This window comes from Artemia sp. Qi Xiang Cuo, chromosome 20 (genome assembly GCF_049724085.1).
Source record: "Artemia sp. Qi Xiang Cuo chromosome 20, ASM4972408v1, whole genome shotgun sequence".
NCBI lineage: Eukaryota > Metazoa > Arthropoda > Branchiopoda > Anostraca > Artemiidae > Artemia > Artemia sp. Qi Xiang Cuo.
The window spans coordinates 54,424,048-54,439,141 of NC_142813.1; the positions used below are offsets into that span (position 1 = coordinate 54,424,048).

The 15,094-nt window shown below is 33.9% G+C and overlaps 1 protein-coding gene across 1 annotated transcript in view; it reads left to right on the forward strand.

Annotated features, from left to right (window-relative positions):
* The window catches only part of LOC148940373 (serine/threonine-protein kinase 17B-like), a 67,525-nt gene that overhangs the window by 38,217 nt on the left and 14,214 nt on the right, over nt 1-15,094 (forward strand). Inside the window, exons 4-6 of the mRNA XM_089106477.1 lie at nt 713-851; nt 5,447-5,576; nt 13,671-13,719. Coding sequence (XP_088962603.1) covers nt 713-851; nt 5,447-5,576; nt 13,671-13,719 — 318 coding nt within the window. The remainder of the gene's footprint in view (nt 1-712; nt 852-5,446; nt 5,577-13,670; nt 13,720-15,094) is intronic.

Consider the following 15,094-nt stretch of genomic DNA (forward strand, 5'->3'; position numbering starts at 1 on the left):
AATTGTTTATTTCATATCATCAGTAAATCATCAGTATCATCAGTAGATCATGGCATTTCAAGATCATCAGTAAATTGTAATTAGTAAAGGTAAATATTAAATAAGTAGTAAAGGTAAGAATTAAATAAGTAGTAAAAGTAAAGGTAAATTAATAAAAGGTAGATCATTAGTTGCGTATGGTAATTTGCCAGCTGTCAGAATTTTGTTGTTAGTTCTATTAGTAGGGGGCTCCTCAGGGTCGAGTTATAGCTTACACTGATTTAAAGAGTTCAAACATTTCAGCTGAAAAGGGGGATTTGATTGAACGCTCTAGATGGTTTTTGTCTTTTGTAAAGAAGGATTTAGACACGTTTTTAATTTTGTCCTTCTTACAGGCCCATGATTGAAAAACAAAATTAAATATTACAACTTTCACCGAAATCGCCCCCGAGGTAATTTACAGATACTATAGACACATTATTTTCTTGAAAAACAGTTTCTAGGCTTCCGCTTCTGTCAGACACTTACGGAAGGATTGTTCTCGGGGTGGGTGGTAATATTAAAAAAAACAACACCTTTTATTTGATACTTTGAATAAAAGGACTATGAGAATTGGAACAATTTTGGATTTCTGGGAGGGGGCTGGGCTCCAGGGCCTCTGTTTATATCCCAGTCTTCTACCCCTAATTTTTATCCAAAACCTCAATTTTTATTTTTATTCTGCTTTTTTCAGAGCAGAAGGTGGAGAGCTGCAGAGGGTAATTGATGAAGAAGTAAAGGTTTCTGAGGATGAGGCAGTTCGTTTTTTGCGTCAAATCGTAGAAGGATTGTTGTTTCTTCACAGCAAAGACTTGGCCCACCTTGATGTTAAGGTAGTAAATGAACTCGGGGTACTTTAGACACAAATATGCTTGTAGGTCTAACTGTAAATCGTTGTCTATATTTTGATACAATTTTCTTTATCTATATATTATGCTTTATTATATTTTTATCAGTAATTGGGTGATGCCAGAGTATCTCAATTCCGATTCTATTCGCGATTCAACATCGGTATTTCTATTCCCGATTCCAAGAATACTTATTGAACAATTATACGTTTAAATGGGGATAAATCCATTTATTTAGACAGCGAAAACAGGTACAAAAGTCTAAATATTTCGATCACATATGCAGCGATCGTCATCAGTAGAAGTACGATCGTCATCAGTATTTCTACTGATGACGATTGCCGTATATGTGATCGAAATATTTAGACTTTTGTACCTGTTTTGGCTGTCTAAATAAATGGACTTATCCCCATTTGAACGTTTATTTGTTTGTCATAGAAAGGCAGCGTGGTCTGAGAAAATGAAACCTAATTTAAGGTGTTAGGCTTATGTCGAAAATAAGAACACTTGTTTTTTTTTTAACATACTTGTTTTTCAGTCTCAGAGTTTGAAAAATAAAAAGTTTGAAAAGATACCTTCATTGAAGAAAAAAAAGAAAACAAAAATTGCTTCCTTATTTTTTTTTTTTTTTTTTTTTTTTTTTTTTTTGTAAAAACTAAGTTATACGTGAAATCGGGAAATTTACGGGAGAATCGGAAATTAAGAATCAGGGAAATTTACTCGATTCCCGATTTAATTTGGATCTTTTGTAAAACCACGATTCTGACCTTCCTATTGTTGTTATTAATATTTATTGAAAACCCGTCTTAAAACAAAAAGAAAATGACGGAGAAAATAAAAAGAAGGGGCACTATGCACCTATGGGTATAACTGAGGTAGCTAGTGTAGAAGAAGTTGGTTCCAAGTATGTTTTGAAATCTTTCGGTTGTGTTTCTCTATGAGTTTAGCCACAGCTATACTTATAGATCTGCCATATGAAGACTATTGATGAGCTTTGTACTGCGTGTCCAAATTGGATATCTGAATAGGTATTTTACAAAACGAAAGAAAGTGGAGCGGATTTTCAATTTATCAGTGTGTGTAGGAATCTTACAGTAGGGTGCAATGTAGAGGATGTGGGGGAGATCAACAGTGTTGTACAGCATTGACAAATAACAGCGATTGAACGAAGCTTAGCAAAGACTCTGGAAGCATATAAAGCTGACGTGTGGCGTTTGATGTGTTCTGCTGGAGATGACGAGTGTGAGACATCGAATTTCCAATGGGAATGCCAAGATAAACAATTTGGTCAGACGGGCGGATCTTTAAATACCCTAGTACAATTTCATAAGGAAGTGGGCTTTTCCAGTTAAAAAGCACAACAGCGTTAATTTTAAGACCATATTTTAAGTATTCTGTTTGCAGTTTTTGGAATGTTTAAGAAATTTTGTCGGAAGTTTGACTTAGGTTAAAAATGTCATTAGCATAAGTGACTAAGGAAATATTGAGGGCAGAAAGACCGCAATACATCTGACACTTGTCTTATTGCAATTTATCATCTCACCACTAATTTTATGTAGTAGAAATTGGGGGATAGATTGGTTAAGACTTGGTTAAAGATCTTTAATAAAAATAGGAGTGAAATTGAAAGAAATAGTTATACTGTTTTGGTGTATGACAGAGATTATTGGAAACTTAAAAGATTTTCCCAGGAAATCTTACTTCTTACGGATTGGATTTGTACTTTGAATAAACCTTGAAAATATAGATAATTATCACTTGGAGATAATCTGTTTATTAATTATCACTTAGAGGGAAATTTTAGCTGTAATTCTATTACATTGCATATTCTCTTACATGAATTATCAAATTTTCTATCTAATGTCCTCTCTTTTAATGAAGTCATCGGACGTAACTCTGTCAGTGGCACCGCCAGTGCTATTAGCGCCATAGTGGTGCTAATATTTTTTCCGATGTCCAATCGCCTAAAACATAGCTTTAATTAGTTTTCCGTTCTCTTTGCCATAGGGTTTATTTTACTGATTCTGTTTTAAACACTAGCTGAGAGGTTACTGTGCTAGACCAAGAATCGTGTGTCCCTAAGGGCAGGGGTTGGAGTCTGGATTCGCTAATTATTTGGTTTGGAACAGTGGTCAGCGGTGTGACTCTTGTAAGCTCAGCCACAGTCAACCCAGCTGCAAATGGAGACCTGAACAAATTGGGGGGGAGGGGGGAACAAACTGGGGAGAGAACACGGGTGCCATTTCATACCTTAAACCACATGTTGCTTCAATGCTAAGAAAATTAAAAGGATAGACTAATCACAACGCAAATTAATACGGAGCTTTACGTAGCTTATGTAAATCTCGACCGATTATTGATGTATATATATTTTTTCATCCTTTCATCTATCAAGCAAGATAGGGTAACGATGCTGAAATCTTGATTTTTTCTATTGCCCCTTTATATGGTTTAAAGGATCTTTTCGGGTTTTGGAAAATGGTCAGTTATACTTTTGTGTCTTACTGCTCGAAAGGCTTGGGTTAGGGGTTAAAGGAATAAAGATAAAAAGGAGAAAGTTGAGGTAATGACTAAATAAGGTTGTATTTATGTTCGTAATAAGTTAAACGTAATATGACTTGAAACTATAAATTAAATACAATTTATAAATTTAATATGCATGCCCACGGCAGTATCTATGATTTTTTTGAGAGGAGGGGGGTACAAAAGAATTTTTTTCGGGGGTCGGGTGCAAAAAAAAATAAAAGAACATTAAAAAATTGTTTATATTCATTTTTGTTACGTTTTTTTACCAGTTGGACAAACATTTCAGGGGGGGGCCAAACCCCCTAACCCCCCCCCCCCCGGATACGGCCTTGTGTATGCCTTTTTAGCAATAAAAGGAAGTCTGACCAAACTTTGTTCGTGCCCTTACTGAAATACTGCAGAAACGCCATTTTGATAACATCAAGAAATATAGTGTCTTTTAATTTACCTCGCTCCTTCATCTAAAATAGATTATAAGCTCCACAGGGACTTACAGTTAAAAAACTTTAGGTGGATAATATTAAGTTATAGTAAGTACTATATTTGTTGTATTTAATAAAAATTTTACACTACTATATTTTTATTTTTTTAAATAGAAGAATGTGAATATTTTTTGTTTATTTTGTTGCATAAATGACAAAATTATGTGTACAAGTCTAGACAAAGATATAGTCTATTAAACAATCTAATGAGACACAAAAATGATCCAGCCAGATGCCCAAATTGATCAAGTTTAATTTGTGTCTTTACTGAAAGAATAGCGCGAAGTCTCAAGCAGTTTGGATTCGAAAGTACAAAAGAGGCAGTTTAAAAGCCACAAACTTTCACATTTTTCTAAAGGGGTAGGGAGTTCTTGAGACCACCCTTAAGGAGGTAGATATAGGATTCCATTTATCTTCCACATGCGCGCATTTGCACCCCCTTGTGTGCAAGTACATTCTCATACACTCACAAACTGGTCAAGTACACTCACAAACTGGTCAAGTACACTCACAAACTGGTCAAGTACACTCACAAACTGGTCAAGTACACTCACAAACTGGTCAGGTACACTCACAAACTGGTCAAGTACACTCACAAACTGGTCATGTACACTCACAAACTGGTCAAATACGCTCACAAACTGGTCAGGTACACTCACAAACTGGTCAAGTACACTCACAAACGTGTCAAATACACTCACAAACTGGTCAATTACACTCACAAACTGGTCAACTACACTCACAAACTGGTCAACTACACTCACAAACTGGTCAAGTACACTTACAAACTGGTCAAGTACACTCACAAACTGGTCAAGTACACTCACAAACTGGTCAAGTGCACTCACAAACTGGTCAATTACACTCACAAAATGGTCAAGTGTACTCACAAAATGGTCAAGTACACTCGCAAACTGATCAAGTACACTCACAAACTGGTTCCTTAAAGAGGGTATTCGCTCTTAGATGGGAGAGAGTGATGATATATTTGCATTTTTTTTTTCATGAATTGAAGGTCTTCAAGTCTCCTTGATTGGAATAAGAGCACGTTCCTAGAAGGATAGGAAATATATCATTTTATGGAGCTGAATCAAGGTTGTAAAGATTGTTGGGTAGCCTTGGCAAAAGAACAACCTTCAAATGTTTTCTAATAGGTAGGAAATAGATGGCGTAAGTAAGTTCTGAGATCACAATAAATAGCCATGTCAATAAAGGAAAACACAGGATAATCAAATACAAAGAAAATCCGTAGCCAGTGAAAACGATATTAAATGGAAATATTTTGTCTTCAACGCCGTCCCCAGGGCCTCGGTTTTGTCTGTAATTTTGAAACCACCATTTACTTTCTGCCTACCCAAGAAACATTTCGTAGGATGTGTATGTAAGAACCTTGATACCTTTAACCTTGTATGAGCTGTAATTCGAACCTTGATACCCAAAACTGTTCGCTAACTCAGAATTCTGTTTTTCCTGTTACAGCCAAATTTAAGTTGAAATGTTGAGTTGTCAAAGAACTTTGAACATATGCTCATATTTATTCCTAAAAGTGAAACTTTTTTTTTCTCGTTTCAGCCTCAGAACCTTTTGCTTACAGCAGCTTATCCCAACTGTGATGTGAAATTGTGCGATTTTGGACTATCTCGAGTCGTAGCCGGTGAGGGAGTTGAAGTTAGAGAAATACTTGGTACACCTGATTATACTGGTAAGTTACGTTGTCCATTGCTGTATTTATTTTTCCATCCTCGTGGAATATGAAATTTACTGCATAGCTTACCTACAAACCTACAAAATTTATGTATTTGCTTTCTTTTTTCTTATTTTTTTTAGGAGCTTTATTTTATTGCTTAAATTTGAAAAAAAAAAAAAAATGAGGAACCTGTCGGTTCATTAGGTTAACTTCAACATTGAGATATATTCTTATACTTACCAAAAACAATATCTCTTGCTGATGGGGTTACAAGAGACCTCAACCACTATTTATTATATACTATTAATAACCACTATTTTATTATTATATGACACTACTTGAACAATAAGTCAATCAAAATATTAAACATTTTTACAAATACTATTCGAATCTTCCTAAAAAAAAATACCTCCGTCATGGTCGCACACAACTGCTATTGGCAAATAACTCCAGGATCGTAACAAAACATGCCGAGCAGTAAGCTGTGGCCAGGCTCTTCCACGCTGTGGCCTCAGAAATAAATTATTCATATGTGCATTTTTGATTGTATTAATTAAACCATAGAGAGTTTATTTGTAAAAAAAAATTGTGGCTCTAAAAGTTTTGTTCTTATATTGGCTTAACATTTAAAAAAAGAAAGAAAGAAATTGTCTCCATAAAATAGAGTTTTCTTGTAACTCTAGATTTGTCGCTAAGTATTAGTTATTTCTTTTTATAAAAACTGGAGCTATTTTTCTGTCGAGGAACAAGGAATAAGGTGACTGGACTCCGGGGTGGTCTTAGAAGTATGTACACTCCCCAGAAGGTCAAAAGTTTCACTAATTATAAGGAGTCAAAATACTAATTCTGAATCTGCAGTTTTGTTTGGGTTGGTGTCACACCCAAACAATAATTCTGTATCCGCTTTTAATTCGATTGTGAAAATATGCCACAAAATTGGCACACTTCAACATGGAAGTGTTGGACCGCACTTTTTCTCTTCAGTTCGACCATCGTGGACGGTTCAGTTGATCTTCTTGCAACGGTAGTTTCTTTATGCTTTATTAAATAATTATTGCTCGTTTAAAGAGAGGGTATATACATATATATAGAGGGTATATATATATATATATACATATATATAGAGGGTATATATATATATATACATATATATATATATATATATATATATATATATATATATATATATATATATATATATATATATATATATATATATATATACGCGGAAGGAAGTTTTCCGCAGGAGAATTTGTTTTTTTTTCCTGTGGGGGGGGGGGAATTATCCCTGTATTATATGTGATAAAGCATTTAAAAATTAATAGATATATAACGCAGCTCATAGCTCAATGTGTATTAATTTGCAAGTTTTAGTTTTTATCACACGGGTTTTGTATTCTAATTACTTTAATTGGCCACTGAAGACTATATATATATATCTAGAATATCTGAGATAAGGTTTATTTATAATGAAATACACCGCCAATGCCGTACACTATATTTGTCACTTCTTTGTTTTTATATTGGCTTTATGTAATGCTTTTTGGTATTTGTTCTGGATACGTTTTCCAACGGAAAGGTAAAAGTATGTCAACAAAGTTGCTGAATTGTTATAATATCTGATGAGCGTTTGGGTCATATCGATATCATATCGATAAACTCTTGGGTCACACTGCTCTGTTATCCGTTTTTACGTGGTCCGTCAAGTTCAATCTGTTTTTGTTGCAAGTTTGTTGGCATAATGGTTCAGCGACTGCGTTGAAGAATTTATTCTGAATTGTTAAAAACGTATTAATTAATTAAAAACAAATATGAATATCGAAGAAGGTTACAACTGGCATATGAGAAAAATTGCCAAAATATAATTAAAAAAAAATCAGTTGGCAATTGTCAAATTGTTAGATCATCAGCAATTTGTCTTAAATCATTAGGCGCAGTTTTTTTTTTTTTTTTTTTTTTTTTTTTTTTTTTTTTTTTACAAAATTATATAAACTCAAATATGACAAGTTCCATCTTTATTTGCCTTTTTCCTTCAAAACCATTGAATTTTTTTAAGTTCGCGGAAGGTTGACAATGAATTTTTTTTTTGGAGCAAGTTCAAATGTAACCTCTTTCCTTTTAAACATAAAAACTATATATAAAGTAAAAGCCATATAATATAATCGTTATAAAAGCCATATAATGGCTCTTTTTGCTCTGAATTTCTTTCTTCGTTGTTAAAAACGTATTAATTATTTGGAATTTAAACTTATTTAAAACATACAACGGAAGCAGGGCCGTATCCAGGATTTTTGTTCGGGGGGGGGGGGTTACCCGATTTCTTCCCGTGGACTTTGTCTAACATCCTCGAGCAACATTACGCTAGCTCAAGACCGTTAGTACGCCCCGTGCGAACGAGGACGCGTCCACTAGGCATACTTTCGTATCTTTAAGTGTTTTTTTTTTTTTTTTTAGTAACACAAAAACAAGACAAGTATTTACATACAGTTAAATACTGTAGCTTTTTATTCATCTTCATGTTGAAAATCGCTCTTCTCTTATCCAAGTCCGAAATTGAACTGAACTGACAATCTTGCACTCTTATAACATTTACCTCGAGCCCCCATTAAGGGAGGGGGGTTCAAATCGGGTAACCCCCCCCCCTTGGATACGCCCTTGAACGGAAGTAATTAAAAATAAGCTAGCCTGGGCTAATACAGGCTAGCCTTTCGATTTTTTTTTTACTTTAGAACTTGATTTAGCCAATTCCTATTCCTATGCTGTTTAAATATCTCATTCTAGATTTTATGTTTCTGAGGCTGCAATGAACCCTTTCTGTGTGAACGATTTACACTTTCCTGCAACTGTTATCCTTGAGCTGTTTTGCGTTTAAAAAAGAAATCCTATGGGAAAAACTTACATAAAACGCCAAAAAAACTTCCATTTTGCGCAAAAAAAAAAACATGTCTTTGAACTCGGAGCTAAATCATGAACGAAAAAAAAATTGGCAAATAATAGTAAAATGAAAAAAAAAAAAATTTTACGCAAATCGTACCACTGAGAACCAAGGGTTAGGTTCATACGCAATTTTGATATTCAAATGGTAAAAATGCATTGCATTGTGAAATTGGCACTAATTAAAATATTGCGCAACTGTTGTTTAATTAAAGTGAAAATTGTTGACGGTTTCTTTATTTGCCATTCCTTTTATTTGTTTATGCCTTCGAGCAAAGTTTGGTATTATGGTTTGATAATCCTTTTGTAATCTGTATATTGCCGTGGTTAATTTTAGTTTACAGACAAAAATTTAAGATAAGTTTTTAAAGACAAAGACAAAATGGCGTGAAAAGTGAAAGTATGTAAATAGCGATTTCCTTAGCAAAAAGCGACCGTACTTCAAGCAGTAAGCTGTACGAAAAATGTGGTTCTGCCCTGCTTTCTAGGACTGTAACGATTCTAGGGCTAGGGCACGTTTTGCGGATGAAGGATGATATATTGCCAAAGATCGTTCTTTTCGCCCATCCGTGTAAGGCCATATGAAACACCAGGGGTCCCGGAAGAGGTCATAAGAAAGAATTTAAAGGAAACTGGAACTTTTTGGGAGGTTGCAAAGAGGGAAGCTTTTGAATAGATAGAAGAGAAGTGTGTTTAGCTGTTTTGGGCTCGGGCGGTTTAGTTCTGCAGTGATTTGTTAGTAGCAATAGTAGCAAGAAACTGGTATATATTAATGACTGAAAGAATAAAAGAGAGACATGTTTAAAAGTTTGCTTTCTTTCGATTGGTTCATTTTTATGACGTGTTTTTTGTAAGCCTATCAAACTTAAATGATTTTCTCGTCAAACACCTTACACGGCCATGCTGATCTAGGGCAGTTCCTTTCGTAATAAAAGCTAAGGCACTAAACATATAAAAATCACAGCCATAGCCATCGTCATGCAAATTTATATGTTGACTCGAAATATCACAAGCAGTTTCAAACTAAAACTTAAGACATTGAAATATCCAGATATCTGTTAAAAAAATAAAATAACTCCAAGTTCAAATTAAAGAAAATCAACCTTTAAAGTCAACAACGAATAAAAAGAATAATGAACTAAAACAAATAAATATGTACACTTATTGAAGAGTGAGTGTAATATTAAAAATTTTGACAAACGAGGGAACAAAACTATTTGCGTAACACGTATGTTGTGAATCACTTTGCTCCTTAAGCCTATGTTTGAAAGGGAAGCCAAATAACCCCACCTTTTGCACCTGTTGTTTCCTGGGAAACAACAGGTGGTTAGTTCTGATTGGTTCTTTTGTATGTAATTGTAAGCCAGTAAATAAAACCTAAAGTTTTGAGTCGCAATATTTTGCATGAACTCTTGCTGAATGATGTTTTGATCACAGGGATGTAAGCATGCAAGACCCAGACAAAGTCTTGCTTAGAAAAATCATGAAAGAGCAAGTGACATCACTTGGCCTTTTGTGGTTTTTCAAACAGTGTGGGAAGATCCATCAGTTGATTTTTGAATCTTAGTAATGATTCCCAGTATTGGTAGATATAAGATAAGATATATAGAAACATTTACAGCTTTTGAAAGATATACATATATTTACTAAACCACCCCTATGTGTATGCTTCCGCTAGCATTCACTTATAATTTATACGACTTCTGTGTATACAATTTATAATGGTTTTTACGATTTTCTGGTATATAAGATGGTTTGGGGTCTATACTCCATCTCAGGCTTCATCCTTCGTTAAGTTAAAAATCGGTCGCACATAACAATATTACGCGTATGGGTTTGTTTATAAATTATATACGTTAATATGTTCGTTAATTAGCGAATAAATCGTTGTCACGTGGTAATACAAACAGTGGTCTTTGGTAACTCCCCCCACAATTCCTGAGAAGGTGGGGGGGGGGTTCAAAATATATTTTTCAAAATTTACAGGAAGGATTTGTTGTTTCTTCGATTTTTTTTTCATCAACAAAAACACCAAGGAAGGTGGTTTTTGAAATATTTGGGGGAGGGGGTATTCTCAAGAGTATTACAAAACCTGCACTTTTTGAACGCAGCGTGATTGAAAAAAAAAATTTATCTTAAATATTTATAGTGTAACCACTATATCTATAGTGTCACCACTCTCCATGAATGTTATTAGGCGCGAACAAACTTTTTTGGGCTTACCCAAAAAAATGTTTGTACTTGGAAACAAAAACCTATGTTTTTTTTCTGTCAAAGATTCTTTTAAGGTGTTCTTTGTATATAATTTTAATTGTAAGCACAGCACATTGTTAAAAGGTTTCTTCAATAAACTTTAACTTTATTTAACTTATTAACTTTAAGTTATTGACTTTATTTAATAAGTCTCAAATTGTAATTACAGCTAATATGAGACAGGAATGTGATTTTCGGTAATTAAGGTTGATTTTACGCGGAAACTATATCTTTTTATTTTGGACAAAAGGCATATTATATAGATGTACAACTAAACCATTATAAACAACCGATTCATTTAGTGCTTCTGCTCATTTAGTGCCTTCCAAAAATGCTTTCATGAATGTTGCCTGTTAAAAGAAAGATTATTCAAAATATTTAATCTCTGAAAAAAATTGAAGCAAATTAAATATAGGTAGGTACAAAAGTAAGGGATACGGCACTAGACTTCTTAAAGTCTAAACTGGTGGTGCTGATTTCCTTTTGAAAACCCTTCTTGCTTACCTTCCCCAGATTTCTCCGGGTACCCATTTAGAGCCGGGTCGACTCTGGCTGAGCTTACAGAGTCACGCCATTGACCCCCGTCCCAAACGAAATAACTGGCCATACCAGGAATCGAACCCTCGCCCTTCGGACAGAGGATTCCAAATCCAGCGAACCATCCACTTGGTTAGGATTATATAGCCCAATTGGCAAATTAATTATAGTCTATGAAATAATAACAAATTCTTTGCATCAGTTTTCAACCTATGACCGTTTAACAAAGATGGCAACGCTGTCTAATAACATACATCACCATCACTATAAATAGCTTCAAGACTTGCAAAATTTTCGATACCCTTTTATTTGTCATTAATTGGATACGTATATTTTATGTGTATCTTGTACACTTGGATGGTTTGCGGTTTCTACCTTTTTCCTTTTTTAAAAATATATATATGAAAAGAAACCCAATGTTGTTAATGACTCATCAAAAAAAGTAATGGATAAAGGTAAAGAAAAAAAAGGGTAAAACTCCGGTGCCAAGTACTACAGTTTGAGTTGTGCTGTCTTAATTTAATAAATGAAAAGAATACAATTAATAAGATAACGAGATGGGTGAAAGAAAATGCTTGTGTAACAACACTGAAATCTCTGCCTGCGGAAATTCCATTTTCAGTTGAAAAATCCTGCGATTTTACCAATGCAGTTTATCAGTGAGGTAAAATGATGAATAAAGTAAACAATAGAATAAGATTAAATTAGATGATAACACGGGCATTGTAATCTACTGCTACCTTGATAAGACAAAATTTATTTCTGAAATTTTTTATCACAAGCTCAGAGCTGTGATTTTTTACCCAAGCCCTTTCAAGTGAATAAGAAAAAAAATAGGCTAATAATAATAAAAAAAAAATCTAATTTTTTTTTTTTAACTCGCAGGATTAAAAGGGAATAAACTGATTAAAAACACAAGTTTAAAATTTAGTCTTGTGACTAAGAAACACAAAACTTAATTTAGTTTAAGGAAAATAAAAAAAAAGAGAAAAAAACTGTAAAAAAGAAACCTCAAAATTTGTGAAATAAATACAAAATAATTGGAAGGTAAAATGAGATTGGGGGCAGAGGATTCACTTATTTAACAGATCAACTATATACGGGACGACAGTTATAATTCGCTTAGTTAGGCTCAGCCTTAATCTTGCTCAGTGGTTTTGCCAGCTGAAAACATTTGATTCTCTAAAGACGTTAGCATTTGGTTGAAACGCCTGGCCGGTCGGTAGCAACTGGCTGGTATATTTTAGGTGTAAAGAGCAAATTAATCTAAAAAATAAATACGTCTTTACGTCTTATACGTCTTTAATAAATACGTTTAAGGACCATTCATGTGAAAATGCAGGTTATGGTCGCAGGTACGAGTTCAAGGCAATTTATCTCCTTTTTTTAATATAGAAAGAATTAAATAAATTTAAGAATGACATTTCGATTTGGTTGACTACTGTTTTGTCCTAGGAAATTGGATAGGTGAGTAAGGTCAAGACATTGTTCAAGTGCTTGTTTATCTCAATTGCCAAAGTACGAAAACAGTTCTTTTCTTCTTCTTTCCCTTCCTTCTTTCGTTTCATTTCTTTTTTTTAATCAAATAATTACCTATAACATAATATAGAAAGAAATGGTTTACTTGGACTCAAGAATGGGATTAAAATGATCAGTAACTCTTACGAAAATACGGCAATCAGTATAATTCTTTCAAACCAAGGCAAGTCCTTGAGTCCTTATTTAAAACTTTTTTTCATGGATTTAAGGATAAGGTCAAACCTGATCAAGTACATTTAAGAAAGACACAGCAAATAGTAGAATTTTTCCAAGCTTTGTAACCGTTTTATAGGTATTAAAACCGTCCCCAGTGTCCCTGAACTTAGGATAATGGTTTTTCGTTTATGGTATCGAAACAATATAGCTTTAATCTTAGTTGATTAATTGATGGATTGAGTTGATCCTAATTGACAAATTAATTGATTAAATTCTAATTACCAGAATTAATTTTGGTAATGTTACCTATGGTATGCCATTAATACGCTCTTTATGTCTAGTGCCATCTATGAAATTGCCACATAGGTAATGTTACCTATGGTATGTCATTAATGCTTTTTATGTTGAGTGCCACCTATGAAATTAAGAATTTAAAAGTGGTGCTCTAGTCTAATTTGTATGCTTTGTATAGCTTTATACTTTGTCTTATTTTCAGACCTTAGGGATCAATTTTGTCTTTGTATATTCTGTTTTTAATTTTTATTAATTCTATTTGTCTCATATCCAGTACTTAATCATGGACCATTGACCTTGGCAACAGATATTCTATCTTTATTCTATCATTCTATAAGTTTTTTCTATCATTCTATATCTTTATTCTAGATATTTTATTAATTGTTTTTATTTCAGCTCCAGAAGTACTTAGTTATGAACCATTGACCTTGGCAACAGATATTTGGTAAGCTTATTTTCAATATAAATTAAGTTGGGATTTTTATCCCAATATAAATGAACAGATAGCCCAAAAACGAAATTGATTGAGTCCGTACAACGAATAGTTGAGGATTTCACAAAATTATTTATTGCTTGTTTTTGTTTAGTTTAATTAAAAAAATAAAATCAGTTTTAGTTTAGTTTAATTTTGATCTAATCAAAAAAAATAGTTAGTTAGTTCTAGTTTTACTTTAATGTCTTTGTGATATGGTGAAAAATGTTCCTGGTCTTTCGGTGTTTGCCAATAGCCATTTTTCTGCTGCACTGATCAGAAATTGTTGACCAACTTGTTACTTACATTACTTCTTGTTACTTACCCACATAACAACAATACTTGTTGTTACTCACGGTTGCGTTTCCGACAACTAAAAAATATTATTATCAAACTTTGTTTTCAAATTTCTCTAACAAATCTAATTGATGGTGAAAAAATTGTTTGAGTGCAAATAACAGATCAACAGGGAAAAATCCTTCTATTTGACAGTGAAAGCAGTACCAAAATCTCTGGATATTTCGGTCCCATATACACTGACCGTTTTCAGCTGATGAACCGAAATATCTACAGATTTTGTTATTGTTTTCACTGTCAAATAAAAGGATCTATGCTTGTTGAACTGTTATTTGTACGTCATGAAAAGGGAGTGTGGTCGTCAAAAATATCTAAATTATTGGATAATTTGAAACGCAACATTCAGTCAATTTGTGCAACACTTTTATTTCCTATGTTGTCTGCCATAAACAACAATTTAAACATAAACTAGAAAACGCAGGAGAACAAAGAAAACCGAGGTAAATCACAACCAGTAGAAATGAAAAGAGAAAAATTTAAATATTTCCGCAGAGACTTCCTCTCCGCTGGAAGAAGAAACAAAAAAGCTGTATAGATAAAGTCCCCTTGACAGTACAATAAGATAGAACTTAGAAACAGAGGCTAAAATGGAAGAGTTTTTGGGAGCAATCGGGCAACCGAGATCATCCTGAGTAAAAGAGATATTTCCTACTTCAATACCCTTGCAACCCTCAAACTCCATAGTCTAGAACCCGATTGGATCACCTTATCCAGAAGTTGGGAAAAATCCTACTGCCTAACCCTGCTCACGGTGACACATACCCCCCCCCCCCAGGAACCCAGATCGGCCCCCCGACGAGATATGTGCGCTTGTGCTCTTTCGCCCTCTATTCTATATCATTGCCTAATTATGTATAATAATATGGTTTGTAGTATAGCATAAATTTAGCCACTGAGCTACTGTTGTTTGTGCAAAAGAACCCTCTCCCCCCTCCTCTCACTCTCTCCCTCTCTACCGCCTTTTTTTATACCTGGTATGTTTCAAGTCGTA